Source organism: Molothrus aeneus, chromosome 9 (genome assembly GCF_037042795.1).
Source record: "Molothrus aeneus isolate 106 chromosome 9, BPBGC_Maene_1.0, whole genome shotgun sequence".
NCBI lineage: Eukaryota > Metazoa > Chordata > Aves > Passeriformes > Icteridae > Molothrus > Molothrus aeneus.
In genome coordinates, this window is record NC_089654.1 from 5,216,713 (window position 1) to 5,244,704 (window position 27,992).

At 46.2% G+C, this 27,992-nt stretch overlaps 4 protein-coding genes across 5 annotated transcripts; 3 read left to right on the forward strand and 1 right to left on the reverse strand.

Moving 5' to 3' along the window:
* Positions 1-15: 15 nt before the first annotated feature.
* Positions 16-8,097, forward strand: TMEM59 (transmembrane protein 59). Of its 2 annotated transcripts, none has more exons than XM_066555814.1 (8): positions 16-244; positions 2,159-2,264; positions 4,402-4,496; positions 4,699-4,851; positions 5,126-5,213; positions 5,515-5,599; positions 6,315-6,423; positions 7,132-8,097. In XM_066555814.1, exons 1-8 carry the CDS (start codon positions 56-58, stop codon positions 7,285-7,287), a joined length of 981 nt encoding a protein of 326 aa, XP_066411911.1. In that variant the 5' UTR covers positions 16-55; the 3' UTR covers positions 7,288-8,097. The 2 variants fall into 2 exon arrangements, with proteins under 2 accessions (XP_066411911.1, XP_066411913.1); XM_066555816.1 differs by having other exon boundaries at positions 5,518-5,599.
* A 4,016-nt stretch (positions 8,098-12,113) lies between these two features.
* Positions 12,114-16,816, forward strand: LDLRAD1 (low density lipoprotein receptor class A domain containing 1). Its single transcript, XM_066556082.1, has 6 exons — positions 12,114-12,134; positions 12,520-12,574; positions 14,096-14,230; positions 14,556-14,693; positions 15,187-15,315; positions 16,017-16,816. Exons 1-6 carry the CDS (start codon positions 12,114-12,116, stop codon positions 16,160-16,162), a joined length of 624 nt encoding a protein of 207 aa, XP_066412179.1. The 3' UTR covers positions 16,163-16,816.
* A 2,089-nt stretch (positions 16,817-18,905) lies between these two features.
* On the reverse strand, positions 18,906-25,466 carry LRRC42 (leucine rich repeat containing 42). Its single transcript, XM_066556091.1, has 8 exons — positions 25,382-25,466; positions 24,007-24,494; positions 21,764-21,895; positions 20,616-20,734; positions 20,169-20,257; positions 19,973-20,086; positions 19,736-19,820; positions 18,906-19,383 (listed from the first exon to the last, which is right to left on the reverse strand). Exons 2-8 carry the CDS (start codon positions 24,477-24,479, stop codon positions 19,127-19,129), a joined length of 1,269 nt encoding a protein of 422 aa, XP_066412188.1. The 5' UTR covers positions 24,480-24,494; positions 25,382-25,466; the 3' UTR covers positions 18,906-19,126.
* A 71-nt stretch (positions 25,467-25,537) lies between these two features.
* IFT25 (intraflagellar transport 25) lies at positions 25,538-27,984 on the forward strand. Its single transcript, XM_066556046.1, has 5 exons — positions 25,538-25,736; positions 26,210-26,316; positions 26,643-26,711; positions 27,252-27,295; positions 27,760-27,984. The coding sequence occupies exons 1-5, from the start codon at positions 25,639-25,641 to the stop codon at positions 27,865-27,867; spliced, it is 426 nt and encodes a 141-aa protein (XP_066412143.1). The 5' UTR covers positions 25,538-25,638; the 3' UTR covers positions 27,868-27,984.
* Positions 27,985-27,992: the final 8 nt, after the last annotated feature.

Genomic DNA, 27,992 nt, shown 5'->3' on the forward strand with positions numbered 1-27,992 from the left:
CGGGCACACCTCGCGAGAGGCTGCTGACGGCCGGTGCCGGGGCGGAGGAGCGAAGATGGCGGTGCGGCGGGGAGGCCTCGCCGTCCTCCTCCTGCTCCTGCCGCTGTTCCTGGTGATCCAGGCGGGAGCCGCCTCAGGACAGCTCCCCGCCGCCTCCTCCGAGGCCTTCGACTCCGTGCTGGGCAACACGGCATCATGTCACCGCGCCTGCCAGCTGACCTACCCCCTGCACACCTACCCCAAGGTACGGGCGGGCCCTTCCCCGCACCTGCGCCGCTCCCCTCCGCCTCCCCGGGGCTGGCATGGCCCTTCCTCTGCCCCTCTCCCTCTGCAGCTCCGTCTCTTCTCTAAAACAGATACTTCGTTATATAAATAGATGGGTAGGCTGCCGCTTGACAGCGAAGCGCTGTTGTCAAAGTACAGCTTTGTCAGTGCTGGGGCTTTTGTGGGTTTGGGGCGTTTGGCTGCTCTTTTCTTTTTCTTCCCGTTCCCAAAAAGGCAGCTGTAATTTGGCTTGGGCTGCTCCATATTTTGGGCAGTGCTGTGTTCGTGGCAGGGCAGAGATCCTGAGTCAGGGCGCCTGAAGGGTGAAGTATAAATGATGACAAACAAGTAGCTCGTCAGAGCCTTCATGGGAACTTTTTATCTCATTATAAAACACTGGAATTGTATCTGAGAGGAATTTAATTTCATCCCCCCAGGGTTTGCTGTTGGTTCATGCTTGCATGCCTTTGAACTACAGGCTTAAATTTGGAAAATCCGAGATCACAAATCCCATATTTCCTTGTTCTTTGTTGGCAATAAACTTCATTGTCAGTTGCAGCTGTGTGTGTGGCAGGTGGAACTCTTACCCCGTATTTGGGATTTCATAGGAAGGCAGCAGGCAAGTGGAGCAGTGCCAGGATCAGGTAACAGGGCTTTGTCTGCTTCCCCATGGAATTCAGGTGGATTTTGTAGCTGGAAAGTAACAGGGAGTTGTGTGGAATATGATTAAATTTACACAGCTTGTTTTGGTGTATTGCACTTTTGAATTTTGTTACTTTACTTTTTGAATAAGAGTTCTGTCATGTGTTGTTGGAGCTGTTCACTAATACAGTCACATCTTTTACATTTACTGTTTGTTCTGTTTGTCACAAAACTGCTGGTGGAATTGAAAGAAATTTGTTTTAGTTGTGAGTGGAAAATAAGACAAACTTCATTGGGACTCTGATGGAAACATACCGGTACAGCTCATTTATCTGAATATCAAATTACAAAACGTTTTCTGCTCCAGCACCACCCACCTTGTCCGTGTTAGATTTGAGTTTTAGTTTAAATTAATAATTTTCTACTCTTGTGGCCAGGTAATTTACAACAGGTTGTACAAGAGGTGTGGTGTGTTTGGTTGTTGTTAATTAATTCAGAGCCTGTTTTGCACCTGTGCAGTTTGGGTGGCTGCTGGTTTGAAGTTCTGATTCACGGGTCAGTGGCAGGGTGTGGCCAGTGGGACACTCCTGTCACAGAGGCTTTAATTCACTTCCATCCCCTGGGGCTGTGGACAGAAGAAATACAAGGTGTAGGATTTCTATATTTGCTTAATTTTAATAGTTAGCAGTGGGGAAGCACTTTTGCCCTTCAGTTCAGTATAATAGATCAACATTTGTGTTTGTGGAGCTGGCAGTAGGTAGTTAACCAGGATGCTGTGTAGGACATCAGAAAATAATCTCTTTCTGATAGTTCTGTTGTAGCTCTGATTAGAATCATTAATCTATTTAGATACATTGTATTCCACTGTCAAAATTAGAGGCTTTGGGTCCTTTCCTGCTGGGCTTTACCATTTAAGTTCTGAGAATGGAGATTTCCTACTCTTCGTAGGGTTAAGCATCAATAAATATTTTACAGCATTGTCCTAATGTCGAACACAGCATTCGTTTTGCTCGTGGGTTGTGGGTCTGGAGTTCCAAAACAGCATTTCCTGCTCCAGGTTTGCAGATAAATCCATGGGTTGTTAGTGCTGCTTGGCTCGTTGCAGCTCATCCTGTTTCACACTGAGCTGGGCTGTACCTCTGGTGGAGGGAAGGAGGACAAAAACACCCAACCAAACATCAAAAAAACGTTTTGTTTTGTGACAATTTGCTGTGGCCTGGAGGTTTGCAAGCCTGTCCTTGTGCCTCCCCAGGAGGAGGAGCTGTACGCCTGCCAGCGCGGCTGCCGCCTCTTCTCCATCTGCCAGTTCGTGGACGACGGCGCCGACCTGAACCGCACCAAGCAGGAGTGTGACTCTGGTGAGCCCTGCAGCACCCCTGCAGCTCAGCACACGCTGCAGAGCACAGCTGCAGTGTCTGAAAGGGTGCTCTTGAGTTGGTGGCATTCTTTCGATTGTTTTGGGTTTGTTTAACAGCTTCTTAAAGTCTATGTACAGGATATATGGAAAAAGTGTTACGGGAAGGTTGTTGTTTGTGAGTTTCTCCTCAGTGTTGCTGTTTTCATTAATTTCTCAAGTATCATCAGTGTCTGTAAATAAATTAGAAATAGTGCATTTTACTATAAACAGTTTGTCATAGAAAACACAAAATGCCTGGGGGGAAATCCAGGCAAATAACTCTTTTCTATTAATAATTCCCTGTGACAATCAGTACCATTTGCCATTCCTGACAAATTTGTATGTGGAAGTGAATTGTTCAGTGGAGCAAGAGCACAGATCTCACAGTGCCTTGTAACTTGTGATCTGGCCTACATCCTAAGCTTTTCCTGCAGCTAACCCCTTGGGAATGAGGTACATGTTTTGCTTGGAATAGGCCTTTAAGTCCTGGTTACTAATTCTCTCAGGCTATCTATGTTAGAGCAAAGATGAAATAGTGTTAGTGAAGATGAAATATAGAATCATTTCAGTTGGAGAAGACCTTTAAGGTCATCAAGTCCAACCATTCCCCCAGCACTGCCAAGCCCTCCATGTCCCCAAGTGCCACACCTCCATGTCCCTCCAGGGATAGTGTGTGATACAAGCCAATTAATAGTGGGTTTGGAATTGTGCAGAACTTTGTTCCAGTAATATTGAGGAAGCTGATTCACAGCTTTACTCAGAAAGGAAAGGCAGGCACTCTCCACCTTTACTACCAATACAAAGAAGCACCAGGCCAGCACTCAGGGGAGGCTTTTGTCCTCTCAGTAGCTCCTGAAAGCAAGAGAGCTTGTGGCCAGCTCAGGTAGGGAAGCAGAAAGCCTGGCATGCAGAGATGCTAATGTGTTACAAAAGTGCAGTAAATACTCCAGAAATGGGCTAATGCTCCAGTCTGTCACACTGTGTAGCTGTGATACAGCCTGTCAGTGCAGTTGTCAAACCACACACGACAGAGTGCCATAAAGCAGGGTAATGTAGCAATAGAGCACATGTAGGGTAATGGAACAGTTGCTTATTTCTGGTTTAACTCTTCTTTCTGGGGCTGTTGTCTTTGCTGGCTTATGTTCTGTAATCTGCTGGTGGGTGCCCTGAGTGTTCTGTGCTTGGCAGATCCATCTTGGCTGCTCTGCTCAGTTCTGTCTCTGGTGCTTCCTGCAGACACTGACTCGGTGGCAGTTGTAGCCTGGAATGGCTGCTCAGGTGCCATGAGCTGAGCACTGAAATGTTTACCTGCTGCTGCCATGCTTCCTGCCAGCTTCTTAGTCCTTATGATCGTCCATTTGTTCCTCTGGAAAACTGGGAGAGCTCCTGCCCTCTGTGTTGCTTTCTGGTTGGATTCTTTAGTTCAGGTGCTACTGAAACATTGTCCACCTAAGCTTCAGAATACTGCAGGGGAGCTGTGCCTGTGTATCATCTGCCTGATTTGTCCATGGGCAGAATAAACTAACCTATTCTTTCCAAATAATTTAGATTTCTTGGTCTTTATGACCTCTAGTGAGCAATTAATAGAAGCTCTCCCTAAAACAAAGAGTTAGTTTCATTTTTCATAAGAAATTATTCCATAATACTTTCGGTGCAGTTTCCATATTAGCAGGAAATGCTCCTTTGATTTTCCTGTGACACCATGGCTTCTGCTGTTACCTCAAAGGGATTTAATGGACTGATGGTCCCTCTCTTCTCTTTAGGATTCCATCTCTGTTCTCTGATGTTTTATGTGATATGTAGAAGAAAGCTATAGTGGTGGTGGGAGGATCAATGAGAGCTTGCATCCTTGAGCTCAGCCAGGGTAACACTGGTGATCATTTGCTCTGATTGCAGCCAGATTTCAACTCCCTGCTCTGTTGAAGCTCTGATTCTGTCATTAGACCTCAGAGCAAATGCTACCCTGGGATTGCCATATCTCCCCCTGCAAAATGGGATTGTCAACTGCTGCTTTGTTTCTGATCCAACTTATACTGAGAATGTTTTCTTAACTAAAATGCAGAATTTATCATCTCATTTGGGGAACTTCTCCCTTGCAGCCTGTACTGAAGCATACTCCCAATCTGATGAACAATATGCTTGCCATCTTGGATGCCAGAACCAGTTGCCATTTGCTGAGTTAAGGCAAGAGCAAGTAAGTAGGTGACATGTTTTTCAAATACCACCTACTTGTTTCTGTTCAGTGTGTGTCTTCTCTTTTTAAAATTTATTCAAATGGAAAATAAATCTTCCTAAGGACTGAAATCTAGACGTGAGGTGAGGGGTGAGTAAGAATCTTAACTTCTGTCCTTTTCATGTGAAAACAAATAGAAAAAATGTTAATGTTGTGCTTGCAGTTAATGTCCCTGATGCCACGAATTCATCTCCTCTTTCCTCTGACACTGGTGAGATCATTCTGGAGTGACATGATGGACTCAGCTCAGAGCTTCATAACATCCTCATGGACTTTCTACCTTCAAGCAGATGATGGCAAAATTGTCATATTCCAGGTGCTTCCTTTTTTCATTGAGGTTAAGGTGTCCTGGCTGCTGTCTTCAACTCTGCTTCTTCCAGCCAGAGAAAAAACTCTAGAGCACCATCAAAAGTGTTTAGTTTTTCCTAGTATTTTACTGCCTTTAGGGCCATTTTAAAATTCAAACTGAAAAGAATTGCTCATGTCTTAAAGTTAATTTCTGTAGTAGTTCTGAAAATGTATATTATCAAAATTATCAATACCAGTGAAAGCTTTCTAGCAGGATCTCCTAACTCCTTATTTTGTTTTAGTCAAAGCCAGAAGTGCAGTATGTTCCACAGCTTGATCAGGACACTGGAGGAGATACAAAAGGAGCCTTGTCGCTGAGTAAAACAGCCTGTAAGTTGTTTTTTGTGCTTTGAAAGAGTAAATGCAAATGTTCCTTGTCATGCAAATTTTAAAAATGGCGTTGCAGGTGGCATATGAAAGCAAATTTTCTGAAAGATATAATTATTTACTGTGCAGAGCGCCCTGCGTACACCTGGCAAAGGGCAGTAGAAACCGAGCTCTGCTCAAATGGAAGCCCGCAAGCTGGGGCTGCTTTGAAGCTTCCCTGTATGCTGTCTGTACAGACAGAGTGTGGGGGTGGGTTTGCCCTTCCCTTGCTCTCCTGCCCTCTGTTTGTGCTGTTGTGCCCCAGCAGACGGACGCCCGGGCAGCTCGCAGACCTTCCGGGGGCTCTTCGAGGAGCGAGCCAGCGACAGCTTCTTCAAGTGTCTGTCCATGTACGTATGTCCTGGGCTGGCTCTGCCCCCTGGGGAGGGTAAAGGCCTTTCCTCTAGGTGTGCAGCCCTGCTGGCAGGTCTCAGGGTCTCCAAGTCTGTAGGATCAGGATGCCCAGCATCACAGTTTTGTATCTGACCATTAGTGCTGCTTTGCTGTGCTGGCCCCGTGTTTTCTGCATGCTGTCCTGCCAACTTTGATTTTTTCATTTCCATTTCAAGTGAACAGCATATTGATAATTTCCTGCACTGTTTTTTGAGTGTGTTCTGGGAACTGTTTAATCAATACTGTGTTTTGCCTGTTCATTAGCTCTGAATGTGTTTTAGCACTCTGTTTTGGGATTGTTATGTAGCACACTGGTATGTCTTGTTTCCAGGCTGAAAATACTCAGTATGTATTTATTAAAACTTATTTACTTTCTCCTTAAAAGTTCCCACATGAAGGATCAGTGAGTTGTCCTGCAGATGCATAACAGAAAAATCTGGTTTTAAATCTGTAAACAGAAGGATTCTTAGGGCCCCATAACAGAATCCTGCAAGTATTTTGTGATATCAAGCAGGCATCAGAGTACCCAGGAGTCTGCAGCGGGCTGTGTAGCTGGAAGGGCCAGAGACTAATGAATTGGCAGGAAAGGCAGTCAGAAATGAGCCAGACTTTTTAGAGGTCCATTGTCTTGTATTCAGTCTATGAAATCTGTCAACATTCTTGTCATTTCAGAAATTCCAGTTGGATTTTAACCACTACGCTCGTCCTGTCAGTGCTGGTGCTGCTCTGGATTTGTTGTGCAACTGTAGCTACAGCTGTAGAGCAGTATGTTCCATCTGAGGTACTGCATTTCAGAACTACAGTATTTGGAATTTATTTATTGCATTGTTTTTATGTTACAGCTGTCCAGAGATGAAGAAATATTTGGGGGAAGTTCAGTTGAGAAAGGTTTTCTTGTTTTGTGGCTGTGGATGACAAACCAATTTTGTTTATTTAAATGATGGTTTTATAGCTGAGCATTCTTGCTCATTCCTGTGGCTCACAGGAGCTCTGAGCCTTATTCAGACACGGTGTCTTTTGGTTTGTAGTGCTGTACTCTCAACAACCTTCAGGGTGCTCTGAACAAATGGAGGCTGATTCTCATCTCCCTGGGAATGAAGCTATTCCAAGGGCTGGGTGGTGTAGGGGGGACCCAGTATGGGTTTAATGCAGGAGGATCAGTAGTGAGAACAAAGTGACAGCAGAGTTATTGGTGATGTGTATGAGAGCAGAGTCTCATGGAGGGGAACAGGCACTCTCCCAGTGCCCAGAGTCCTGACTCAGTGATTGCACACCAAAGGAGCTGTTACACAAACACTATATCTGCCTTTCTCCTGGCAGATTTCATACATTTCTTCTGGATGCAAGTCTAGTTCCAGCCCTGAATTTCAGATGTTACAGAAAGCCTTGTGTTGCAAAGCTGCAGCCATCAGAACCTGGAATAATGAAATTCATTTTATTCACAATATGGAGAGTCTTTGTCTTAAAGAACCTTGTTTAAATGTTTCAGAAGCTGAGCATCTATGGAGATTTGGAATACATGAATGAGCAGAAACTCAACAGATACCCACCCTCTGCACTTGTTGTGGTTAGATGCAAGACTGAGGAACATGAAGAAGCAGGACCTCTTCCTACAAAAGTCAATCTGGATCAATCTGCAATTTAAATCCGTTGGATCCCATAGACTAATTCTAACAGAGCTAGAAACTCCTGATTGATTGTGGTGGTTCTTCAGATGAGAAGCTTAGCAGCCAGTCTTTAAATGCAAATAAAGTTGCAAAATCAACAAATGTCATGGGATTCTGCTTTCAGCTAGTAGAGAAGATTCAGACATTCAGACATGAATTTGTTTGTTTCCAGGTATCATCACTTTTCACTGGTGTTTGCTATTGTGTCTTTTTGCTTACAGAAGTTGTAAGCATGCTTTCCATACTTCTGCCAGGACACTTTCAAACTTACTTGTGTGTTCTAGGATGTAATGTGTACAGTCAGAGTTAGCTTTGTAAAGGTATAAGACATTTTAAGTAGGCAGGACATGCCTTTCTAGTGTTGCACTTTCTGTTGTAGTTAAGAGAAAATATTATAAAATTATCTGCTGAATTTTTTTGTACTTGTTAATGTCCATGCACAAACAACCCTGTCTTCAAAAATAGAAATATATTTTTTCTACAGTGTGGTAATATTCAAGGTGGAAAGCATTTGTGAGGTACTGTAAGCTAGAACTCAGCTTGTGAAAGATGAAAATGTGTTAAAATTTACAGACATATCCCTTCACATGCAGAACATTACGTGGTCAGTTATTTTGTCAAACTTTAGCCTTTAAGTCTTAAATTGCTTGTAAAGTTAGCACCTGTGTTTTCTGAAAACTTCTACTTTCTGTTCTTGATTAACTATTCTGGTCTTGTAACTTCATTTACAGAAACAAGTTGATTCCTGAGAAATGAGAACAGACAAATAAAATTGACTGTATAGAAAATTTTGACTATATAGCTTTTTGCTATGGTTAATTATTGACCACAGCAGGCTCAGTGTGAGCCTGTCTGTAGCCTTCCTCTCATGGGCAACGTGACCTGATTTTGCTGTGATTCACTAACACAGCAACAATGAACAATGTCCCTCATGTCTAACTTATTTTTTGTGGATCTTATTATATGCTGGTTCCCACAGTGTTGGCAGGTTGGGGGTGTTGGTGATTTATTTTAGGGTGTCTGAGTGAATGCTGGCTAGAATGCAGAGTCTTCAATTCACTGTCATTTTTTTGTTGATTAGACAGAATTCCCTCAAAGGTTTAAAAAAATGTAATGAAGAACTGTGGAGATGCTGGGGGATACAGTGATATAGTCCCCCACTTAAACCTGGCTCAGGGGTCGTTCCCAACTTGTCTGTGAGCAGGTGCTTGTGTGAGTGCAGCCGATGGAGCCTTTCAGGGGCCATCAGGCAGGAATGTGCAGAGCCCAGCCCAGCAGCGTGGCTCTCAGGAGCTTTCAGATCATTGAGGATGTTTGTTTTCAGCAGGTTTCTATCAGCCTGCAGGAGCTGCAATCTCAGCTCTTAAATTCTAGGTACCTCTTGATGCTGAGCTCTTCAGTGGGACAGCCCAGAGCTTTGGGTGCCAGCAGCCTTGCCCCCTGTGTAGGTGTCACTGCAGGGGCCTTGCTGTGAGAGGGGACAGGGTGGTGTTTGGGGACCCTGCAGGCACAGGAGTTGCCTGTGTCAGTGATGCTGCAGCCGCGTTTCTGCTGGTGCAGGCAGAGCCCAGCACAGCCCCGCTCTGCTGGGGATCCAGAGCTCAGTGTGATCTGTGCAACCCTGCTCAGCAATCACTGCCACTGCTGCCTTTACTTCAGGGATTAGTGCCCATCTTAGCACTGTGCTGGTTGGGATTTCCAGAAGAGACTGCAGCAATCCCCGTTCTGCTAACTGAATAGCTTGTGGAAATGTTTGCAAGTCTGTTTAAATGTTTTCCTTTACCATTACACGTGGTTGCAGAGGGAGCAGCTCTGTGCACACGTGGCTCTTTGCCTGTTCCAGCGTGGACAGTAAAACCTCTGTTAGGCTGATGACTTGATTTCACAAAACTTTCTCTTCAAAACTCCATTGCTTACAGCCCTGGGCTCGAGTTAAGCAAACAACTTGTGCTTTCATTGGGTGTTTTGTCTTTTGTTTGCTGTTTAATGGCATTTCAGCTGAGTGATCTGTGCAGTGCAGCCAGTGATTCAGCAATGTGCTCTTGGGTCACAGAGAGTTCTGTGCCTGTGGCACTCTGGCACTTGGGACTGCTGTATCCAGAGCCAGCCAGAGCCTGAGGAATTTGGTGAGTGTTGTACTTGTAAACTTGTCAAAAGATCTTCCCTCGGTAAAATCAGATAATAGCAAGTAATTGAACTGTTTCTCAAGATTTCTAATCTAAATGGACTCTTTAAGCTGCCTTGGCATTTGGCTTTGCAAAATGTCATTTCCTATTCATTTTTTGTTAAATGTTTGACTTACTGACATCTCCATTTTCAGAGGCTGCAATTTGGGTTTGATCTCTGCTCAAAACCACTGTTTAAATGAAGGGCCTTAAATTACTGAAATTGCAGGAGGAAAGCATTTTTTATTCTCTTCAGGCACGTGTTCAACTGAACCTGTATCAGGTTTAGAATGGAATCATCTGGACACAAATGAGGTGACCCTCTTAAGTGTGTGCAATTCACTGCTGGCAAAAATAGCCCAGGTACATTTGGGGGAAGCTGGGGGGTTTTTAGGTGCTAGAATTAACAATAACCTTCTATCACACTGGATACGCTGATATTTGTTGCCTCTTCAGCTTTTCTGATATTTGTCAATTTTTTAAAATTATTTTTTATACTTCAGAAGAGCCTCCTTATCTTTCTTACATCGCTGTCATGAACTCATTTTTCTGAACTCTAAGCAGCCTTTGATGTGGGGTAACTGCTCTGAAATCCAACTGCCTGGTTGGCTACAGCTGAGCTTGATAATCCTGGAGCAGGAAACAGATGGTGGTAGATGTCAGGTTGTAGAATCATCAAATTTTTTAGCTTGGAAAAGACCTCCAAGAACGAGTCCAACCATTTCCCCAGTACTGCCAATGCCACCAGTAACCCATGTCCCCAAGTGCCACACGCACATGGCTTTAGGGGTAGCTACTCCACCACTGCCCTGGGCAGCCTGATCCAATGCCTGACAATTCTACAATTCTTCCAGTGATTTTTTTTTTTTCTGCTATCCAATCCAAGCCTCCTCTGGTGCAATTTGAGGCTGTTTCCTCTTGTCCTGTTGCTTAATTGGGAGGAGAAGAGCCTGACCCCCCCCCCAGCTCCAACCTCTTTTCAGGGAGTTACAGAGGGTGCGAAGCTCCCTCCTGAGCCTCCTTTTCTCCAGGCTGATTCCCCCCCCCAGCTCACTCAGGTGTTTCTCATCACTCTTGTGCTCCAGAGCCTTCCCCAGCTCTGTTGTCCTTCTCTGCACATCTCTTACAGACATTTGTCCCCAAGGGTGGGTTGACTCCACATTTTAAACTCTTCACTGTAGATTGTTTTGCAGGGTATGCACAGCTGGCCTGCTTTACCTGGCTCTTACACAGGGTTCTTAGCAAACTCCCAACCACCTAATAAGCTTTAGGAAGGCTCAAAATAGTCCTGTATCAAGTCTGATTAGAAACTGAGACTTCCTCTTTAAAGAGCAAGAGATCTAGAATTTAAGATCTGCTTAGTCTGACATTTTTCCACATTGCAGCAGCTGCCCAGACTTGCAGACTGTTTGCTACTTGGCATTGGATGTTTTCACCCAAGATCCTTCTTGAAACAGGAGAGTTTTCTACCACCACCCTTAGTAGTGATGTATTCCTGTGAAAAGCTTCTGTTTTGGACAAATGGGTGCTGCTGTACTGAAGGAGGAGCTCCTACAAGGCTGTGTTTAATTCTGGCTGGTCTGTGAGGACAGGGCTGGCCATGAGGCCATTAACTCAGTATAATTGGGGTGGGTTAGGTGTGGGGGTGGAGAGGGAAGTTGGAGCTGTGGTTGTCCCTCCATGTCAGGCATTATGTGGTGCTTTGAGTCAGCCCAAGGCAATGCCAGCTCAGAGACAATCTGGCTGCCAGCCTCTCTTCCACAGCCCTGGTGAGACTGTCCTGCTTGGGGAGGAGTCATGGCCTGTGGGGTGGCAACAATTTGGAAGCACTTGAGTCCTTTGGACCGTCTTGCAGGAACCCAGGCTCCTCAAAAACTTTATGATTTTTCTCCTCACTACCCTCACGGAAAAGCTGCCTGCTCATGAGATTTCATCCTTGAAGCTGTAAAACTCCTCTCTGTGGGAGCTGTGCTGAGACCTGCAGCCAGTTTAGAAGGTTCCAACGTATTTGTAAGTTCATGTTTGCTGCAGGCTGAGCTGCTAAGCCTTCCTGCGGGCCTGGAAATTCAAGCACTCAAGTATAAAAGGACCCTGGAGGATTTCCTGTGCCTGTGCTCATTGCCCAAGCAAGGAAGCTGTTCCAGATGGTTGTACCCTGCACAGCTCTCCTGAGATCTCATCATCTGGCAGGAGCCTGGGCTGGTGCTGCCATGAGGGCAGTGGGACAGCTCTGTCTATGAAGGAGGTGTGGAGACAGGAGACTTTCATGAAGATGAGACTTTCAAGTTCTCACTGTGAAGGGGTTTTCCATGACCAGCACAGGGATAAATGCAGTCAGCATGAGCTAGAGGTGAGTGCTTGTCTCCCAACCTGGCAGCAGGGCTCCAGGTCCCTAAATCTCTGTTTACTCTGAGCTGTCTAATGCCCTGTTGCGAAACCATGTTTGAGACATAAGAATGAGAGAGTTTGTTGTTGGCTTCCACTGGGGGCTGGAGCAGAGGCTCAGCACTGCCCTGCCAGTCCCTCCTGCCTGTGAGGTGCTCTCCTTGCTCTCCTGCCTCTGTTGGGTTTGTATCCTGGTAACTTCACTTGTGCTCAGGTGCAGAGAACTCCCTGCGGTCCCTGGAGCTCTGGGAAGCATGAACAAAACTCATCCCCAGGTACAATTCTTCAGAAAAATCCTACATACAGCTGTTACCTGAAGTGCACGTGTTCTTGCCTGTGCTGTTTGCCTGACCTCTTTATCACTGCTTTCTCTGAGATTTTGAGCTGTTTCTATTTACCTTGATACAAAAGAGAAGAGTTGATATAAAGTGCTGAGCTTGGTTGGTGTTTGTTTTACAAATGGCTAATTAAGGTTTAAAAAGGGATATGATTGATTGTTTTGGGAATTAAAGGTGGGCCATGTTTGCACCGAGGCAATTTTGCTTGTATGTAACAATAATGGAGTACATGAGGTATTGCTGGGTAAGATGTGAGAACTAGAAAGGTAAAGTTTGTGTGGCTGTGGGATTCTGTAAATCCCTTTTATCCCTTTCCTTCCAGATAAACGGTGATGTAGCTACTTTTGGTTCAACAGAGTCCTTCTCTGGAAAAAGAGGTAATGAATAAAATGCAGAGTTATATTATTAAAGTATAAATCAATGGAAGCTATCAATATAATATAAAATACAATCACTATTTATGGTGTGTTTGGACTGACTTTCCCTATTTTCTGTGTTGGGAAATGTCCAGACTATAAAATTAATAAACTCCAGCTGTTCTGTGTTGGCCTGGAGCTGGCAGTCATACATACAGTTGTATGATAGGTGATCCTTGTCTGTCACAGAAAGGCTCACAATGAGCTTGCTGTGGCCTTTCCCTATATCTTAATAGCCAAACTTCAGCAAATTTTGCCCATACTCTGAAGGATGAGGTGGGATCAAAGAGAGAACCAAATAGCAAGCCTGTAGTTCAGCTTGCAATATTTTGTCACCACTATTATTTTCTACTCAAGTCTGTTTGTAATTGTTGTGCTTTGTAGTCAGAGGTGTTTTGTGGACACAGACATGCTGTAATTCACCATTTCTCTTCTGAGCTGAAATCTTCTGTGTTTGGCTCCTGCTTGAGCGTGACAGAGGGGGAGCTTGCTGGAATCAGGATCCTTTTGCTGTCCCTCCCCTTGAGTTTGAACACTAAAACAACTAAGTAAACACAAAGCACAACTAAGACAGATTAAAAGTTCTTTAAGTTTCTGAAAGCTTTTAAAATTCTAATTAAAGATTTTTAAGTTCAGATATACCAAAATCAATTATACAGGCAGGATTGCCTTAAGGGACTGGTGACTTGTTTCTGAGATGACCACACTGATATTTTTTTTCTATTGGTCTGGGAATATGAAGGAATGGAGGGAAATACCCTGTTGGTTTAGAGGCAGAGCTGCAGGTGCAGGTTGCTGAGGTGAGGGTGGGTGCCTGGCATGGCTTTCCCTGTGTTGCCATTGTCTTGCAGTGATTGTGGGTTTGGCCTTTAGCTTCTGCAGTTGGTTTGATTTATGTCCCTGACTTTCTGATAGCTGGAGTCCCTAGAAGGTTGCTGTGCCCTGGAGATGTTGTTAGGGAGGGAAAGGGCAGCTCTTCAGTTCCTTCTCACCATTCTGTGCTGATAGTCCAGCCTCATTCCATGGAAGTGGGAGTCCTGGCTGGGGCAGAAAGCCTGAAGTACTGTCAAATGAAATCTTACCTCGTGGGGAGTTTTGTTATGGGCTCTGGGAGGGCACCTTCCCAGCCTCACACCAGCCTGCCCTGTGTTTCAGTGTCACTGCTGTCCCACAGGGGTTTGGCCTTCATCCCCCTGCATCTGAGCCCACAGGAGAGCTCCATGGAGACATGGGGCTTGTGCCATTCCACCCCAGTGCTCTGTAGCAGCAGCACAAGTTCTTCCACTCTGCAAGCAGCAAAATTCCCCTTGAGGAGGTGTTTAATGGTGGAGTTTGGCTCTTTAAACTCAACTATCAACCCCTAACCCCCAGCAGCCCCCATGCAGAGACCCCAAAACGCCAGCCTCGTGTCCCTGCACTGTTCCCTTCTGAAACACCCCAGACCCTTCCTCACTCCCTCACTGTCTCTCTTGCCTCCCCCAGGCTGCTGCCATCCCTGTGGTGCCCGTCCTGGCTGCACACAGAGGCACCTCTGCATCTCTGCCCTGGCACTGCTCGTCCTCGCAGCCGCCGTGGCCTCGGCGGTGGCAGCCCTGGCACTCCTGCCACGGGCACCAGGTTGTGTCCCCAGAGGGGTTGTTTTGTTGGTAAGGGAGGCAGAAATGGTGCTGCATGAGCACAGCTGTACCAGCTTTGCTCAGCCCAAATGGCCACCAGGCATTCCCTGCTCCACAGGGCTGGGATAACTCTGGGTAGCACTGTTATACTTTAAACTACTGGTGTGGTTTTCAAATTCTGTCATGAACCTACCAGAAATTAATCCTGGCCCCTGGTTATTTCCAGAACAAAAAATTAATTTCAGAAACTCCCCTTTACTCCCCATGATCTATTCCTCATATCACAGAAATGCTGGAAAATAAAGGTTTCCTTGCTTTTCTCACAGAGAACCGCCTCTGCACAGCCCCTAATAACAGGACAGGCTTCTTGTGTGACGACAGAGTGACTTGTGTCCCAGCCAGCTGGGTCTGTGACAGAGTCAGAAACTGCAGGAACGGAGAGGATGAGCAGGAGCAGCTCTGTGGTGAGGGTTTTGTTGTGAGCATCCCCCCTGCACTGGTCTTCCAGTTGTGAGACAGCAGCCAGGGTCCCTCTAACCCTGCTCTGTGCTTCTGGCTGCCTACAGGAGGAGATGGGCCTGGTAGAGCCTTTGTGGGGCAGATGCTGAGAGATGGCACTGCCCAAAACCTGGCAGGAATGCCAGGAATTAAAGACTCCAAGCTCATCTGATCTTCCTAGGATTTTTTTTTAACCATGTTGTAGTTTTCCTTCATCAGTGAAGCTATATGCCTACACGGGTAATTTATTGTTCAGTCACCCTGGGGAAAAAACTAAATAAAGCAGAAACCTGGGGCAGACTTCCTGTGTCCCACCACAGAGCTTCCCCATTTGTTGATGTTTGTTTGATACTGCAGGGGAAGTGTCCTGGCAGCAGCCTTTGGTGCCTGCCATCCCTGTTTTAGCCAGTGTGTCTGTGCCTGGGGTGTTTAGCATGTTCTCTGTGTGTGCCCCTGCAGGTGACTTGCCCCACAGCCTCCCAGGGTACCTGGTTTTCTACTGCAGCAACCCCAGATCCTGGGTTTATGCTGACCAGAGGTGTAATGGGATGAACGACTGCGGGGACTGCTCTGACGAGTCCTGGAGCTGTAAGTCTGTCTGTCTGTCTGCTGACGCCTGTCTTTCTGCTGATGGATTGCAGCAGCTTCCACAGGTGTGGTGCTTGTGGATGCTGCTGGAAATGCCTGCAGGCTGGCACCCACCACTGAAACACAAAATAGCTGGGGTGAGGTGTGAGTGTGAGCCGTGCAGGCTCAGTCCCCCTGGCTGCTAAGGCTTCTGTGTCAAAGCCTGGTGGCACCTGAGAGTGTAAGGATCTATGCTTTGCTCCCAGTCCCAAAAATTGCTCTTCCACTGTGGCTTGCTGATGTGGAGCAGTTTCATCAGCATGTGTGGCTGTTAGTAGTTACCATTCAAACTGGCTTTTGGTAGCTGGTCAGCAGATGGATGGATCTCCAAGCTGTGCAGGAGCTGAGTCTTGCTAAAACGAGCAGCAGATTTGTTCCTAAGTCACCTCCATGGTTTTGGACAAAAAAAAAAGGGGGGGGGGGGGGGAAATTACAGTTAGTTGTTCTCCTCAGGATGGCCTCTCTGCCATGAAGGTCACTGCAATGTCACACCCTGGTTGTGACAGCACCAAGCCAGTGTCCGCTTTGGTGGGCTCACAGTCACAGGGTTGTCACCAGCAGCTTTTCTGCAGGGGGGATGAAAGGATTTTACCCATGGAAGGGAGGAGGGAGGGGGTCAGTGCAGCAGAAGCATTTCAGTTCCCTCTTTTCTGTCCTTTCAGCGGCTGCCTGTCCCCCGTGTGGGCAGGAGTGGTGGAGCTGCAGCCCCGTGCACTTCGAGTTCTGCTCCTGCATCCCCCGGAGGCTGTGCCGGGATGGCATCCAGCACTGCCTGGGCTGGTCCGACGAGTTCCTCTGCCCAGCCTGAATCCTGGTGCCCATCCCTGCTGGGGACAGCAGGGTGCTTCCCACACCTCACCCTGGAGCCTCGGGTCCTGCCGTGCCGCCTGCTTGGGAAGCTCCGGCCCCGGCAAATCCCCCTCACAGCACAGTGACAGCGACAAATCCCCCTCACAGCACAGTGACAGCGACAAATCCCCCTCACAGCACAGTGACAGCGAGCAGGGCCTGTGGCAGCCCTCGGCTGGACGCTGGCTGTGGGACAGCTGCCAGGAGGCTGAGCCATGTCAAGGTGACATTTCCTTCATGGGCAGCACTGACTCGATGCTGGGCTGGAGAGGCTTCACCAGCCATGGCTGGCACAGCCCTGGGCCAGGGCTTCCTCCTCTCTGGACAGCCCGGGGCCTCAGCAGGCCGCCACTCTGAGAGCAGCAGGAGCTGAGTGAGGTGAGGTGAACACACCTTCACAGTCCTGATCTTCACTGCTTCTTCTGTTTGTGTTCAGAACTCATCTGCAGGTGCTTTCAGCAGTGACTTTGAGGGCTCTGTGCTGATGCTCCTGGGATGCTTCCTTGGAAATGCTGTGCTGGGAGTGACACTGTGGGGAGCTGCTGCTCAGGTCACCTCCTGCTCTCTTCTCAAACCATAAAGGCCAATACAGAAAGTGAAATTGCATGGAAAACTGGAGAAGTTTTAGGGTTTGGGGGGGATAAATCATGTCCCTGTGACAGAGTAGCTGTCCCTGACAGCCAGGGCAGGGAACCAGCATAAATAAATAACTGCTCTTCACTGAGGGCTGTGCAGTTTTGCAGCAGCAGCAGGCTGAGAACAGCCATGGAGCTGGGATGGGTCTCACTGAGGCTGGCAAAGAAAGGAGGAAAAGGAAGTCTCAGCCTTGGAGCAGAGAGCAGCAGAAAATCGAGTGCTGCTCCCAGGGTGGTGTGGGATGACACTGGATCTGTTTGCTGCTTGTTTTGTTCCTCTGCCAGCAGGGCAGCCAAGCCTTCCAAGCAGTCCTCAGGATATAGGTGTGGACACGACACTGAGATTTAAGAAAGATGAGGTTTTCTCTGCTCCTCTGAAAATCTCATCTGTGTCTAAAATATCGAGGAAAACCCCACATTTACAGTGAGTACTCTTACTTTTCTAGGCCCGAAAAACCCCATGAGGTGATCTTCCCACTGCCATCTCAGGTCATAGATATTTAAAAATAAACCCCTGTTCCCTCATTTCTTCTCAGTCCTGTGATCTGCAGCTCTGCCTGTCACTGTAACTCAGATCAATGGTGAATGTTGCTTCTAATTTGTCACTGGGATACAGCTGGAAATCTGAGAGATCTTTTTATAAATATCTTTACAGTATTGTGACTCACACTCTGCCTGGAATGAGATGGCAAAACTCTGCATGGGGGAATGTTAAAGCTGCTTTTACTCACCTGTCTCTCTCCAGGCCTGGCCAGGGTGCACAACTTGTTTTCTCTGTGCCTGTAAAATGTCATCCCAGTGCAGTAAGGATTGAACTAATCAGCTGTTAAAAAAATATATAGGAACCCTCATGCACAGGGCCCAGGTAATGGGTTTGGTAAAATTAGGATTGGTAAAAAAATGTGCATCTCTCCATGGTCAGATCAGCGTATCTCCAGTGGTGGAAAGGGTGGCCAAAAATTCCATGGTGGCAATTGCACCAGAGACAAGCTTGAGGGGGAAGATTGCACATCTTCCTCCCCACTGAGCCACTGTTTTGAATCACAATTTGTGCCATAATTTGTCTCAGCAGAGAGCTGATGTAGTTGTCAGGGGAAGGTATTAATAGCCTTGAGTTTCTGGGAAAAGAAATTAGGATTTGCATGCAAGTGTGCCTGTTTTGTTTGTGTGTAGTCCTTTTTTGAGAAAAAAATCAGCAGTAAGGAAAAGACAAAGGGGTTTTGTTCTTTATGCACTTCTGAGCTGAAGTTCATTTTCTTGGCCTCTTCATGGTTTCCAAGGATGTGCTGCTTTTTCTTGGTGATGAATTATGGTAGACAACGGTGTAAAAGGAAGAAGCACTAGCAGGGGAAACCTGGAGAAAATCCTTGGCCTCACGAGGCCTAAGAGGACAATGATGGGCACTGTGCTCCTCAGCCAGTTGTGATGGAAACACTCAGGGCAGGAATTCAGTGTTTAACAGCTACCTGCAGCATTATAGCTGCACAGACCAACACAGAACAGGTCTGAGTGTCCAGGTGATTTACAGCTGATCTGCATAACTAATATTTGAATTATAAATGCCCCTTAGTGTTGTCAGATGGAGAAGCACAGTTAGTGTATTGCAGGCACACTGAAAATGGGTTTTAAATCACAGGATTATCTCAAATGCAGTGAATTTGCTTGTAAGAGAGAACAAATTACAACTCCAGAGCATAATCTCTACAGTAGCCTCATTCCAGCTCTCATTTCCTGGGCTAAAATGAGAAAGAAAAGGGACTTGTGTTCCACTTTGTGCTTCTGCAATGGCTGTTGCTGAGGTGTTACTGCCTCTGCCTCCCTTCCCAGGGGTCTGTGCTCATCCTTTGTGCTCCCTCCCTCTGCACAGCCCCATCAGCACAGCCTGGTGCTTTCAGGCTGAGGTTTCTGTTCTAGCAGCACTGTAAACATCCCATGGCACTGACAAGCCCAGTGCAGCTTCATTTCAGATGAGCTGCAGTGATTTGTGTCCTGCCCCTCGAGAGGCAGGAGAGCAGCAGGGATAGGAGCAGCTCTTTTGGTGAAAAACACCTTCATCAGAAGAGTTAGTTAAGGATGACAACAAAAACTTTATTTGAAAAAATTATTATGTATTGAAAATATACAGTAGCATTACCAACCTTCTTGTCTCTATCCCTCCCCCAGCACAGGTTACCCCACAGGCATGTCACAGCAACCAGATTTAACAGTACTTTGTCACTCCCTCTCAATATGTCCAAATCCTGTCATCAGCAAGAGAACAACAAACAAAAGACCCACTTCTTTCTGACTCAGTAGGTATTTAACAAATCCCAGTCCTCCACAGTGAGGCACAGATGCTTCTGTTTGGAAGTCCTTTCTCTCTCTTGTTCAGCCAAAGCTCTTTTTTTATTGTTCTTTAATTCATGGCTGCCTGCAACCTCCTTTTTCAAAGGTAAATGGCAATTTTCAACGTTTTCTTTATAAAACTGCAAGTTTCCAGATGCTTTAGTTTCTGGCTCCACCAGTGTGCATTTGACTACTTCCTCTATTCTGTGTGTCTTGCCATCTACAAGCAAAAATATCAAGTTTAGATTTTGGGAAAAACAAATGCATAAATGCCTAACTTTGTGGTACAAACTGTTTTGGCCAAGCCAACTTGGAAATGTGCACAGGAAAAAAATACCATTTAAATTTTGGACTCAGAATATTAAGGAAAAAACTCAGTTGTTATATGAGCTGTACTTGAATTATCCAGAAGTTTAACAAAAGAAAAACTCAAGTACATTGTAATGCAGTTACACAAAGGGCTGGAACTGCACACTTGAGATGCTATTTGTACTATAACCCAAAAAAGTATGAGAATAATCCCTGTAGAAAAGAAAATAAATCAATTCTGTGGTGTCCATGCAGTTACGTACAGAAGTGAAGAGCTGTTACTCTGGATCTCAGGTTGTCCTGGGGCTTCATGGCCTCCAAAACTGCCTGCTCCCACTGCAGAACTGTCTGAAAGAACAAATGAAGCAGTTCAGATGTGTCTTGTAAAACTTACAGAACTATCATTGGAAACAACTCCACCCCTTGTTCTTTCCTATTCAGCAATTTTGTATTCTATAAGGCAAAATTTTAGAGAGTAAAACAGGTTTAACCCCCCTTACCTGCTCTGCCCATCCCTCTGTTTTGCAGTTACTGTGATCAAATTCTTTCAGAGGCACTTTTGAGTGAACCAGGCCTATCTGCATTTGAAGCCGCTTTATGACAGCATCAACATCCTGGGAAAAAGGGACATAAAGCCGTCAGAGGGCAAGAGCTTTTATTACACTTGTCCAGTAAACTTTTTCTGATGGTTTTTACCTTGAGACCTGTCCCAGAAATGTCCAAACAGTTCAATTTCTTGAAAGAAAGAAGGTATCCAATTCCCACATCTGTGATTTTAGGGTTACCTGTAAGGTCAAGTAAAGTTAATTAAGTTGCATGATGTGGAAAAGGATTATCAAAATACCAAGTATTTGTTCCAAAAGCTAATACTGGAACAAAGACTGACCTTCCCCCTCTAATTATCAAAATAGAAATATGTACAATACCAATTCTCAAACTACTAAAAATCTTTATGTAAGTAGCAATTGCCTGAGACCTCAGGTCTGCCCTGTGCCTTCTGGGAGGTTGCTGGTGAAATCCAGGGTTGAGCACTTGGCTCATGGCAATCAACCAATTAATGGCATTCCTTCAGTGCTAAGGAGGATAAATTCTTTATCAGAAGGGACACAGGTTCTCTCTGTTGTGAGAGCATGGAGCACTTACAGGACAAGTCCAGCACCAGCAGATTGTCCAGCCCCTTTTTCAGCACACGGACGGGCGCTGTCATCCTGCGCAGGCCGGCGTCTGACAGGGAGTTGTCCTTCAGGAGAAGCCTCTTCACACTGCCAGCAGAGATACAAACATGGAGTTTATGGTCATGATTTCTGAGAGTTTTGCAAACTGTCCTAAAACTCCATGTCAGAAGGGTCATCCTGAGCCAAGCCCTCCAGGCTCACTGTAAAAAGCAGTGAGGAAGGAGCCTGGGTTAGCAGGAGTAACAAATATCTTTATATTTCCCTGCTAGCTCAACAGAAGCACTGCTTGAGCAGCTATTCCCACAGCTCCAGTGATAAACTGATCCTAGAGCCAAACATTTGCCAACAGAGACAATAAGCTTCTTTATACCCTGAAGTTCTTTATACCAAGGCTGCCAAACTGAAATGCACTCAAAACTAAGAAAAAATGGCAAACAGAGAGGGTAGATTCGATAAGTGATCATAAGCAATGATTTTAAGAAAATAATGAGGTCTTATAACACTGATTAACAGAACTCAGGAAAAAACATCAAATTGAAGTGCTCTCCTCAGAGCACTTCAAGATAAAACCTTGATGCAAAATGCACCAAAATCTTACAGCAACATAATATCTTTAATTAGCAGTCATCCTACCTAATGCTTCCAAAAATATCTACTTGTCATTTTCTGGTACCAAACAAAATTACAAAATTTACTGTTTTGAGATGTTAACTAACCAAATAATCAACATCCTGCTTGCAGAAATCTTCATGTAGAATACTAGTTTAGTTAAAAATTTGGCTGATAAAGTTCCCCCTTAAAAGTAGGAAATGTAAAACTGTTCCAAATGTTAAAGATGCATTTCTTACCCAGACCATGAACATTATAAAAAGTTGATATAAAAAATGAGACAGTAAGGTGTCTTGTATAATTTTAGTACTTTTAGGATTCAGTATGTGCTCTGTGTACAATAAATTCTGTATTTTGTTTACCTACAGAACAGGTTTTATGAACAACCAAAATCTTCAACCTTACACTCGGCAGCCTGTGAAACTTCCCTTTAGAGTCTCAGCCTGATTCTTTGAACTGCTCAGTGGTAGGAAAGAAAGTGTCATTTTTAGCTCAAGGAATCGGTACCTAGACAGGGCCTCTTTGGTGAGGTGTTCCAGCAGCTCATGTTCATCTCCAAGTTTACAGTAGGAGAGATCCAAACACGTCAGCTCCCGGAAAGACTTAATTTCTTCAAGCTTTTCAGAGATAACCAGGTATCTGCAAAGCCAAAAAAAGAAAAAAAGAAGAAAAGCCCTCAGTGCTCAGGCATGTAAGGAGGTGTCTACATCCCCAAGTGTCATAAGCACAATGCACTCATTTCTGCTAAGTACTATGTGAAAATTGACAGAAATTACCCAGCTGCACTAAGTACCTCTTTATGTGCAGCTGGCACACAACATGTCTGAATTCCCAGTCTTCTCCTTAGATCTCTGTCATGGTTTTGATTTGATGCAAAATATTGGACTAACAAGACTTCAATTTCCAAATATTGCTATTAGGAGCTTCTTTACAGATTATTGCTGTATTATTTCAGGATAATGCAAAATATCCCAGTTTATCATAAGTCAGCTTCACAAACTGCTCTTCCTCAGTGTCTAGGAAGGGTATAGACAAACCCACATTCATCCAGGTTTAAAATCCACCTCAAACGGGGATTTTAAACAGGACAGGACAGCTTGTCAGTGGCAAAATTTTATTTTTTATATGTGTCAATAAAATGCTTGACTAGGGGTAGAAGTCCAGGACTGGCCAGAGCTGTGGCTACACCCTAGGCAGCAGTTACTCAGTGGTTTTTTGTTTTTTTTTTTTTTAGCTGTGCTGGTTCCTTGCTCTGATTCACTCAGCAGCCACGCAAACATCTGTGCTGGAGCCATTCTGTAGGAGGCTCAGAGATGGGAACAAACCACTAAAGAATGGCAGGCATGAGTATGCAGTAATGAGCACGTAGCCCTCAACACCTCCCTGCAGTCACCTCTTGCTGTCCCTGTGGCACCAAATTCACTGATCTCTCCTGAATTTACCTCGTATTCCCCATGGCAAGACACACCCTGAGATCAGCATCTTCACTGCATAAACTGGGGGTGATTTTTAATTTGATCCCTCCAGGAACACCTATTTGTCCATGCGTATAAGAGGACCTTAATATCCTCCCAGGGTAATTTTACCCATCAAACCACCACCCTCACACCCCTTGCCTGTGCAATTTGGCTCTGCAAAAAGCACAACATACAGTCAGAGCATAAGCCAGCTCTTGAGAGAGATTATTAGCTATGGGGGGTTCTGAAGAGAAGAGTGGGCTCTTTTAGAAATAAAATTCATCAGAAAATGCCTTAATGCCTCACTTCCTGGATTTCAAAGACTTGATACTTAACTCAGCTTTCTGTAATGGCAAAAGATGCCAGAAGTAGCTTAATTTCTAAATTAAGCCCATAAAATTATCTGTGCTAGAGATAAAAAGGGAGTAGGTTTAAAGGATAAAACAAAGGATAATTGACTTTTACTCAAGCATTCCTACTGTGCTCAGAACACCCTTGGCACTTCAGATGAATATGCCAGTACTTTGATTTTAAACTGGATAAACCATCCCTTTTTCAAGTGTAGAGATGGAAGAGAAGGGTTCTATTACTGGGAAGGACTTCAGTTAGAAGCAAGGCTTTAAAAACATAATCCAGTTTTAAACTTGGCAAGACTCTTTCAGTTAAAGATGTGGGCATTGAGAAGATGGAAAAACTAGTGCTGTAATCAAGACCTTGTTAAAGTACAGCCAATATAGGGGTGGCAACAACAATAAAATAAGGTAAAACCTGTCTGATTTCAGAGCCTGCAACTTACCCACAAGTCTGTATCTTCTTCTGAGCCCCCAAAATGAGACATGACAGCAAGCTTATAGTTAGTAAGCCCAAACAATTTGCAAGGGTGTATTTTATCTGTACAGTCAGCTAAGTGTGCTGAAAAGCTTTTAAACAGCAATTACAGAAACATCCCATGAAATGCCTGAGAAGGCACTAAGCACACAGATTTCCACAAAAGTGCTGATTATTATTAAAAATAGTTGCAGGTTTAATCCTCCACATAAGATCCCCTGTTGGTTGAAATAGATGTAGTCTGCTGCCTCTGTTATGATTTTTATCTTAAAATGAAACCTACAGTTGCACTTGTAGGAAAGGGATGTGACAAAAGGCAGCAAGCACAAGAATCAGATAAGGCTCAGGGCATTTCATTAAAATTAAGTGGTGTTTTAAGCCCAAAATGTATTTTTATTTAATTTAACTTAGGGGAACCTTGAAGTGTGCTAGCAGAAGACAAGATTTGTTAGGGGACACACTTACCTGTTCCGCAAGCACAGGGAGCACAGCACCAAACTGCCATAGGCTTCAGTGAACTTCTGCAGAGCTCTCAGTCCTGTCACTGGCTCTGTGAACTTTTGTCTTGCTTCTGCTGCTGAAAAGAGCTTTTCAGCAATCTGCTCTGGGAAACCAATCAACGAGTCAATGTGATCTACATTGTCAGAAATGTAACCCAGCACAAGGCTGAAGAGGGACTTGGCCGAGTAGCGGAGGTTCCCCTCCTTGGTGTATGTGAAGATGAAATGATCAGTCCTCTGCCTCCTTGCCCTATCATCCTCCCTGTTCATGCAAAGCTCCACTGAAAAAGTTCTGGAAAACAGACTAAAAGGTCTTGCTTTGGGAGTGACATTCTGTACGCCGCCTGCACCCTGATTTACCACATGCAGCTTCCCATTTTCACGCACATATATTGGCCCAGTATCCAAATGGCTTTCTGAGTGGAGACAGTACGACATTCCCCTTGACCAGCTCTGCAAAAACAAATCACAGACAGGTGAACAACAGCCACAGAGGAAAACATGACCCAGGGAAACCCCCAAAGCTGGCAGCTCCCCTTGGAGCCCTGAGCATGGCCACGTAGCAAGGAGGGCAGGCTGTGTGGAGCAGAGCTGTCAGCTGCCTGCCACACACCCCATCCGAGTGGGAACTGGACCCCGGGCTGGCTGAGAGGCCCGGGATGGATCCCGGGCCGGGGATGGAGATAGGGGCAGCGGGAGAGATGCTGGGGTTCAGTGGGAAGTGCCCCCACAACCAGGCCTGGCTCTGCTGCAGGCAGGAGCAGGAGGAGGAGGAGGAAGAGGAGGGTACATGTCTGACTGCAGCTGGGCAATGGAGCCTGCTGGAAGCTCCCTCCCTGCGAGGGTGGGCATCTCCCGGTGCCCCTTCCCCAGCCGGTGCCGGGGGGCTCTGGTTGGTGAGCGGGGTCCTGGCAGGAGAGCCGGGGGGCAGGAGAGCCCAGAGCTGCCATGGCGAGGGGCAGGGCAGGGACGGGATCCTCTCACCTCCCGGCCTGCGGGGCTGCCGATCGGGTCCTGCGGGGCGGGAGAGGACCGGGCCCTGCCCGAGGGGAGCCGGGGGTACCGGAAAGGATGGGGAGGCAGGTGCGAAGGGATGGGGTCCAACCCGGAGAGGGGTCGGGGCTACGATGGGAAGGGTCTGTGTAAGGATCGGGTTATGCCCGGGGCTGAGCGCGCCGTGAGCGGGCACAGCCCCGAGAAGCGCCAGGGGAAGGGGCACCAGGGGAGGGGCATAAGGGCAGGGGGCGCAGGGGGCGCAGGGGGCGTAGGGGGCAGGGTCCCCGCCCGGGCAGGGAGGCCAGAATCCCGCTCGTTCCCCGATGCCCCCTCATCCCACCTACCTGCCCCAGGAGGGGCCGCGCCGTCAGCCGGGCCGGGGCTCGGCGCTCCCGCCGCCCGTCCCGCAGCGCCCGCGGGCGGCGGGCGGGGCCGCGCGGGGGGCGGGCGGTGGGCGGGGCGGAGCGGGGCACGGCGGGAGCGGCGGGTCCCGCCCGGCCTCCCCCGCCCTGCCAGGGGCGATCCCGGCTCCCTGCACCGGGAGCGGCCGTAGGCGGGGAGCTGTCGCCGTTGCCGGGGAGCGGCGGCCCCGCGGAGCGCGATGAGAGCCGCAGACTGGTGCCGGAGCTCGGCGGGGGCCGCCCTGGTCCTGGCCACGTCCAGCGATGCCGAGCACCCCGCCGAGAGCGTGGCGGACGGGTGAGGGCCGGGCGGGGGCGCGGGCGGCGAGAGCGGCTCCTCCCGCACGGAGCCCGCCGGGGCTGGCCCGGGCTCGGCCCTTCGCCCTCACGCTGGGGTCGCCACAGGGGGGACGGAACTGCTCGGGGCCCGCCGCCATTGCGCGCTCCTGTGGGGCCGCCCGGGTACAGAGCCTGCCCGGCGAGGTGGGAGTGCCTCCAGAGAGCTGCCCCTCCTTATACAGGGCACTGCTCAAAGTACCCCAAATAAAAATGCTTCCCCCCGTCCCTTTCCCACTCTTTCCCCTCCTCCTTTGCATCCCTCTCCTTCCCTTCTTCACCATCCCCCTGTTTTTCCTCCCTTTTCAACCCCTCTTCTTTTCCCCTTCTCTTTCCCCTTTCCTTTCCCCTCCATATTTTTCTGTGATAAATTTAATAGAAGATGGTTATAGATGGAAAGCTGCGGTTGAGGGCTTTGTCCTCTTCTCTCTACAGAAGTTCCAAAACATTTTGGACGACGACAGGCATGTTCCCACAGGAATTGATTATTGGTTTTCCCAAATGTGTAAAAATCAGCAAAGTTGCCATCCAGTGTTATTTGGGTAAGACTTTGTGTCTTGCAGTAGGTAATATGTGCTATGTTAAAATGTGTCTGTGCCTTAATAAAAGTTCCCACAGTAGTGTCCTAGTCTGTATGTAGCCACTTTTAAGAGATTCATAAACATTTAACATCACATAAAGGTTTAATTTTGCATAAAGATTCATTTTCACAAAAGCAATCATCCTTCATATCCACAATCCCCATAGCTTAGAGAAATGAGTTAATGCTCTGAAAGTGTTTTGAGGTTGTAAGGTGATGAAATAAATATCAGTATCAATAAAGAATCAGAACTTGTGTTGATATTTTCAATTGATATATATATTTTAGTGCGGACCTTAAGGATTGAAAGAAGCACATCTAAAGACCCTGTAGGTTTTGAACAGTGTGTTGAAAAAGGTAAGACTGAGTTTGTGGGGTTTTGTGGGAGCAATGTTGGTGTTTTTCAGTGAATCCCTCTAACCCCTCATCTATTTATTGAGTAAAATGTGGGGTGATGATTGTTTTATTAGACATTAATGTAACAATCACGTTTGAGTGAATTTTGTTAACACTGCTGGTCTCTGCAGCAGTTTGGAGAGTAAAATGCTGTATAAGGGCTAAAAGCACTACTTGTGCACTTCATGTTCCAAAAATTAAAAACAGGCTTACATAGTATAATAGAGTGCCATTTCCTGCATTGTTTGGCTTGGGGATTGGCTTTTTTTAGTGCCTCTTGGGTAACTTTTTTTAACACTGTAATGGATGGGATATATACACACACACACTGGGATATTGCAAAAAAGTATTCTCTTAAATCACCTGTAAAAATAAAAAAGAACTATGTCTATATGCAGTGTAAACTCATTGTCCTTAAACTCACCTGAACTCTGAGTCCAGTGAAAACTTCACTGCATTGCACATTATTCTTCATTATTTACCTTAAAATATATTTTCTAGATTTCCAGCACAGAGAAGGGCACCTCCAAATGGAAGAATTTCCGGTGAGTATTTACAGTGTACATCAGTGGTGGTTCATGAAATGGGATGTCTGGACTAAGCAGGGAGAAACCATAAAAAAACCAAACATGTCTTTATTTACAATTATTGCTCAGTTGGTGTTAAAGAGAGGAATTTGTAGATTGTGGTGTGAAATTGCACTTCCCAGCTGCTCCTCTGTAGATTATGCTGTGAAATTGCACCTGCCTAGTGCTCCTAATGAGGTGCAAGGGCCCTTTCCAGAAGTGTGGCAATCTTCCCTCCTTCACTTGCTGCCTCTAGGGCTGCAGAATTCAGGAGGTGATGGGATTTTTTTGAGTTGCAGGTCAAAGAACTCGATTTATGTGCACTTCAAAAAACGGACACTGAAAGATCCAGATCCTTGTGGTTTAACAAACTTCTGCAAATGTAGTTGGGTAGTTTTGTTACTACAGAGAATGCAATAACATTATTTTTATTCCTCCTGCAGCTTCCTGAGTTCCAAGCCACTTACTTGCGTTTCATCATCAAATCTGCCTTTGATCATTTTGTGTCAGTGCACCGGGTGATGGCAGAGGGCACAGCAGAGAACACTTGAGCCCAGCTTAAATTTGGGCCTCCACTTTATTTTTTTCTAAGGAAGTTACATTTTGATAGCTGCACTGCAGAGAATGTTTATTATTAGAACCTTGTATTAAAGTGGTTTTTGAAGGTATGGATGTG